Genomic DNA, 6,805 nt, shown 5'->3' with positions numbered 1-6,805 from the left:
AAAGTTGCATGTAAATACCACAAGATGGAGCTGAATAACATGTTCTCAGCAAATGCAGGGTTTCCAGACAGCTTTCTTTCATAAATAAATAGTCAGATGCAATTCTCAATAGAGAAATGCAGTTTAAGACACATCAGTGGTAGAAACACATGCTTTACAACACTGAAGGTGTTTAAATTTGCAATCTGATGTAAGTTCAGATTTCCAATCTTTGATCCAGTCATTATTACTGATTAAATTTAGATTAATACAACTTTCAGAAGTGCAAATAAAGGTACAAGTAGTCAGTTTAAAGCATAATATCAATTATTTGTTAGGAGCAAATAGTATGAATGGGAAGATTGGAAGATCCAAAACAGTGTCTGTGAAAAATAATTTTTCAATCTCCCTGTCTCTTCACTGATATTCCTGTTAAAGCTAATATTTTTAGTTTAGTGGGTCAGTGTGTAAGCATGTATTTAAGTACTGTATATATTGCTCTGAATTATGAGCAGTACAGGTTGCTTTTGTTCAACTAGCCTTTAGTGTCTGTGGAGATAATACATCTGAATCTCCTTTCTCTATTAGCCTTGGACCAAAATAAGTGTTCACATGTTTTGCTAAAGTTTTAAGGCTGTTCAGTGATCAGCTACTGGAAGTGTTCTCAGACTGCATGTAATTTTCTAGTAGATAAGGCAAAATTCTGACAGAATTACTAATATGTAGATAGTAACATCATATTTTAAAATTTTGCAGTCCATGTCATGAATTATTTTTTTTTTACTTTTTTTCCAATCAGGAGGTGAGCACAAAGACTGTGTCTCTGTGGTCCTATATAAACAGCCAGTTAGAGGAATTCACAAATCCCTTCTATGTAAACTATGAAAACCATGTCCTGTATCCTGTTGCCAGCCTGAACCATTTGGAGCTGTGGGTGAATTACTACATCAGGTGGAACCCCAGGATGCGGCCTCAGGTAGGAGCTCTCACATGTCTTATTTTACTGAAGGTCACAGAGATTAAGAGAAATTATTATTTTTCATAGTGTCAAATGCAGCATTTAATACAAAAGTGCTCATCTGTTGCACATAATTCAGCTGATAGGGGAAAAGGTGTTTGTCATGAAGATAATGCAGGATGAGGTCAAACTCGGAAAGAGGATGTTTTCCTTTTTCTACAGTCACCCACAGACTAGGGAGTTACAGTATCACTGTATTAGCTTGTAATGATTAACAGTCTTTTTTGTCAGAAGATTACTTTTGTAATACTTTGTAACACTTTTTAATACTTTTATTGCCTTGACCTTCTCCTAGTTTTTGTGTACCTTTGTTTTTAATCATGTCTTGCCCTTTCCCCTGCACTGACATAGATTACAGCAGCAGTTTCTGAAAGAACTGGACTAGCCAACTCATTTTGCAGGCTCTCTAAACTAAGCATCCCATGGATGCTTGTTTTCAATTGACTTTTATAGTTTTAAGCTGGCATACTAAAGATTAAACACTCCCTATACATGCTCCTTGATTCATCCAGTATTTGTTCTTATAAGTAATGTCTGCTATTCAGATAAATCTCTAAATCTCATCAGACAAATGCCCCATATGTTCTCATGCTTAGAAGTCTGAAGAAAGAACATTCAGATTGTGTCATAACCATAATATATCTGAGGCTGCTACACCATCTCTTTATTAAGGTAACATTCCAAGGTACCTCCAAGCATATTATGATAAATTACCTGTATTAAGTGATTGCTCAAAAGGTGCTTTCATCTTCTAGCAGTTAGAATGAGATGTGAGTTTCAGATTTATTAGACATCCACAAGTCAGAGGCTGTTGTAAAAGATGGTTTTCCAAGGTAAGTTTCAAGGCCACTACACTGGTGGAAGTCCAGATTTCTGAGAAATACCTTTTAAGGTCCTGGAAAAATCTGGATTGCTTGCTTTTCTCACTGAGGTGCTTTGTTTCTCTTACTTGTTAAAACTTTGAAAGATGGTGTATTTTAAGTTATATAATTTTCAAGTGAAATTGTCAGCTGCTTTTTAGCAAAATGCCATCTTTCCTTCAGCTTGTTTGCTGGGTACCATTTGGGTGGTGTTTGCACTACCTGCAGTAGTGTTGGTTTATGGCTTGTATTTGATGAAGATCTCCAGGCCCTGAGAGCAAGCAGGCTTTGTGAACCACATGAAAGCCAGTCCTGCTCCAAAAGAGGAAAGGTGAGGAAGAGATGACATAATGAGGAAATAGCAGAGCTGTCATCTCTTAGTGAAAGCTCTGCTCACTGCTGAGTGCTCTGCCTGCTTCTCTGGGAGATGCTCCTCAGTCACTCTGCACATGAGACTCATTCACTTGAGAGAGCAGGTCCCTCCAGCAGCTGAAGGGAACAAATGTGATGGTCTGGTAACTGCCTTAACTTTCCTGCACCTGCTTTTCTTCAAGCACTTAAAAACTTTCAACTTTTTAATTCTGCCACATAATTTCTGTCTTGATACATCATCCCTTTCTTCTTGTCTCTGGCCTGAATTTATGTTTATGACCAACATTTGGGAGTGTTTCAAATCTACTTGGATAAATTAGCAGCAGAAATTACAATTTTTTGTTGCAGAATTGCATTTGGCAGTCTAATTATGAAAGCACAAACTCATATAAGCAAGTAAATAAACAATTTCTGCAATCACAGAATATACTAAGTGCAATAAGAATATACTAATCACAATATACTAAGTTTGCTTTCCTCTGTGTTTGCATTGTCTGGTGTCACACCCTGTTAACCAATTCAGTAACATTCAGATGCATTCAGTGAGAGAAAAAAAGGCAATGACCCCTGTGACACCCAGCAGGTCTTCACTTATCTTCAGTGAAAAAATTTCTTAATCAGTGGATTTATTAAAATAATGGGCATCCCTGCCTACTGATAAAAGGTGATTTTGTTGAATACCTTTTAATGTGTTATCTTGATTTTCAACTAGATATAAGAGAAAATGAAATATTTAACATGAATAAGTTGTCTGATGATTAGTTCAAGGCAACCTTGTACTGTTTTATCAGTACATGTTTATCAACCATGTTTATTGTTTTTGAGGTGCTCACCAAAAAGGAGAAAAAGCCCAATAGGTGAATTTAAGGGAAGATGAATAATAGTACTTTGAATATAATCAGAATGGATCTTTGATACCTGTTTTGAACCAGCTTGATGTTATGGGAGAGAAATCTCACCGGAGCAGAAGGGCAGGTTTTGGTTGGAGGCAATATTTTAGGTTTTCTCATTTCCACTTGATTAGTGAGCTTGATTTTCAAATGGACTGAGAGAAGTTTCATTGCACTTCATTGCTTTTTCTATTGGAAATGGGTATATATGACCTGTAATTTTTTTTTATTTGAAAATTACTGAATGCTAACTTGATATAACTATTTATTTGTTTTTGTATTATTGTATTCTGTCTTCAAATATCTGTGTCTCAACCTTTACCAGTGTGGTACAGTCTGAGCATATTCTTCATTGCTCTAGGACATACAGGGTTTAGCATTATTCTTGTGTTCTATAAAGATTGCTCAGAATGATATAACTTCAGTTCTGTCTGAGCTTTGTGGAAGCCTGAGATGGTGATTTTGATCATGTTTATTTGCATCAAGAACCCTGTTTATTTTGTATTGCAATAGATCTTGTGCACGTAAGGACACACAGCCTCTTTCCATAGGGTTCAAAGCTCAGGAGTCTGAGAACTGAACACTGTGGAAAATTCTAGGTTAACTGTGGACATTTCTTGTGGCTAAATTGTGCTTCAACAAGGTCATAAGTTTTTTTGTTTGAGTTTGGAGGTGTTCCATCATTATTGGCTTCTTGTCCCAAGAAAATTAGATAGATCTAAGTTCTGTCTTATTTGAGTTCATTGACTGAGAAGACCTTTTTCAGATTTGCTCTTTCTTTGTTTGAGTTGGAGAAATGTGTATTTGTATGTGACATGTGGAAGAGAAGCTCTTCCATTCTGTCATACAGAGGTGTGGGATCTGTGGGTATGGCCTTACAGATGACCCTGCTAGTCTGGAATACATTAGATAATATGATGTTTTTAAATTTTTTCAGTTGATACATATTTTCCCTTTTCTATGTAGTCATTTCATCCTCTTCTTGACACTGATTTGAGGAGTTTTGGTCATTAGGTATCTCCTTGGGCATCTCTGGAAGGTGGGGAGGACACAACAATGATGTTCTTGCATATGATCTCTGCAGGGGCAGTAGTTTTGAACTAACATTCCCCATCATTCACATATGCAGAGCATGAGTGAAAGTTCCAGTCCTTTCAAGTCAAGCTGTGAGAGGCAAGGAAAATAATGCATTTTAGTCACCAAACTTTGCAAGTCCATTAGGATATGTTTAGTTCTTTTTATGCTTTCTTGGAAATTATGTTTTAACGCTTGGATGACAGGGCTTAGTTTAATTTTAGTTTTATGTGGGTTTTTTTATTTTTCTATGCTTGTTAATTTTCTCTTCAAGCTCTGTTCTGTAAATTTGGCCACAGTGCTCATGTTGAAACCACAGAAATCCCTGTAATTTTTCATATTCATTCTTTTCCTCATGTGTGTGGACTGTCATCCAGAGTAAAAGGCTAGCACCATCTATCACCTAGAAATTCAGTTCAGCTTCTGTGGTGGAATCATCTGCTAAAGGCAATCTCAAAACTTCTGTGCAAGAGTCAGGAAATTCTGTTGGCTGGTTAGCAGCTCACTTAAAGAAAGGGAAAGGTAGGAATAAGTAAAGCTGTTTGTTCAGTATGTACAGAAATGACTGTAAAGTATATAAATAGCTTACAATTGCTGCTTTTATTTGATGCTATTGCCAAAGGATTTGATGTGTTGAACAGTTGAGCAATCAGACGTTAGCTGTGCTTCAGTGTCAATAAACACAGAATATTGTATAGTGAAAACAACAAATAAGATCCTGAGTGTCACTGGGAAAATTGCTGACAATAAACTGGAAAACATAATTACTGAAATGCTTTATCCTGCATGTAATGGGATAATGTGTAACTTACTGCATGTAACTTACTGCCTGGCACATGGAGTCTTCATGTATTCATCCCTGCCTTCAGTCACGCTGCCTGCTGTGTTCCCCTCCCAGCAAGTTGCCATTGGGATATTTTTGGAAGTCCACACATTTGATTTACCACCATTTTGTGGCAGGACAGAGCTATCACACAGCCCTGGAACTGCTTGGCATTGCTGGTCCTGAGTCCCTCTTTTTGGATGAAAGAGTGAGGCAGGAGATGTCAGGAGAAGGAATTGTGGCTTAGACAGCTGAGTGTAGCCTTAGCAAAGCAGATTTCATCCCTGCAATTAACAGAGTTTCTTGTGAGATGAGGCAGGCTTTGGCCAGTACTTGGTAGTTTCTCTCTAGTTGAGTGTCAAGTAAAGATTTCCAGAGTCTTGTTTACTGCAGATAATTTTTATCTATAGATGAAAGTCTCAGTATTCAATCAGTATAGAATAAAATAGAGACTAACTGCTTATCCTGAATGCTGAAGGAAACTCTAGTTACCTAAGAAAAAGAAATTGGTATCCTATAGTGAGCATCAGAATGTGCACAGAATGGCAGAAGCTAGTACTGTGCAAATAATCTTTATTTTTGGGAATTTCTAACACATTTTGAAGGGCAAGCACTCCATTTCTCTCATGTCTCAGATGTCTGAATCTAAGTGGGCTGTAGGTTTTAACAAGCAATGGCATCAGCTGGTAGCATTTGCAGTTTCCTGAGTCTGGAAATGTATCAGTTGTTCCAGTTCCCACCTGGTAGCTGTGGGGAAATTATGAATTTTGCTATCCAAAATTCATAATTTTTATCCTTGTTTTTCCAGGAGGCCAGGGCTTTTTGCTTGATCTCTCAGGAGCAAGAGTGTGGAAGTATTGACTATTACTGAAAATTGCTGTCTTCATCATTTGAGATTGCCTTTTGCTACAGGTGTCCTGTTAACTAGGCTGTCAGAGTTCCAGTTCTTCACAGAGAGGAACAAAAAGCTCCAGTGAAAGATATTGTTGTCTTTCCAAAGCACAGAGTAGGTTTTTGGAAAACTGACAGTCTTAAGCTGAGCAATGAATTTAAAATATCCATTTTCTTCTGCAGCTTTTCTTCCCTGTTGCTAAAATACATAAATTGTGCTCACTGAACAAGGCAAAATGCATTCACTGGTGAACAATTTTCATGTGAATGGCTGTCCTTGAGCTAGTGGAGTAACACACACTAGATATCCATCCAATTAAGACTTGGTGGTATTGTAAGTGAGTAACTATTATAATTTCTCTTTTATCCATCCTTGTGTTGACAAATTTTGCTATCCAAAAGCACTTCAGGATCCTGAAGGATTCCTTGGGAATGAAAACCTGAAAATCAATACTGAAAGTGAACTGTAGTAATTCTGTGAAGAGGAAGGCTTGAATTTCTGAGGAAATGAAGCTGTCTTATGTCTAGATGGTTTTTATGTGGGATGTAGTATGTGTATGGTATAGCATAGCTATAGTTTCTCTAGTGGGCATAGTTTAAAAAAAAAACAAACACCTTATTTTTCCTCAAATCCTTCCCAAGCAGGAATAATTCATAATAACTGTGGAGAGGCTTGTGCTCAGCATTACACTGCACCAGGTTCTGCTTTTGATACATGTGGATAATTCAGTTTTAAAAATTGTTTCATTTCAATGGTATTTTTAGTAATAAAGAATGTTTTTAGCAGTCTTGTAAATATTTTTCTGCTCAGTGTAGGCAGTAGGTACCCTACTGTTAAGGTGAAGGAAAAGTACCTGCTTTTGAACGAAATAGGAAGGGAAGGGGAAGGGAGAAGAAG

At 37.1% G+C, this 6,805-nt stretch overlaps 1 protein-coding gene across 4 annotated transcripts in view; it reads left to right on the top strand.

Annotated features, from left to right (window-relative positions):
• MTMR1 (myotubularin related protein 1) overlaps positions 1–6,805 on the top strand; it is a 35,736-nt gene that overhangs the window by 20,983 nt on the left and 7,948 nt on the right. For all 4 annotated transcript variants that reach the window (XM_005419845.3, XM_005419844.3, XM_014306571.2 and 1 more), the window contains one exon: positions 779–955. In XM_005419845.3, coding sequence (XP_005419902.1) covers positions 779–955 — 177 coding nt within the window. The remainder of the gene's footprint in view (positions 1–778; positions 956–6,805) is intronic.

This window comes from Geospiza fortis, unplaced genomic scaffold (genome assembly GCF_000277835.1).
Source record: "Geospiza fortis unplaced genomic scaffold, GeoFor_1.0 scaffold157, whole genome shotgun sequence".
In the NCBI taxonomy this organism is placed as follows: Eukaryota; Metazoa; Chordata; class Aves; order Passeriformes; family Thraupidae; genus Geospiza; species Geospiza fortis.
Note: the sequence above shows the minus strand (reverse complement) of the source record. Positions and strands in the feature narration are given on the sequence as shown.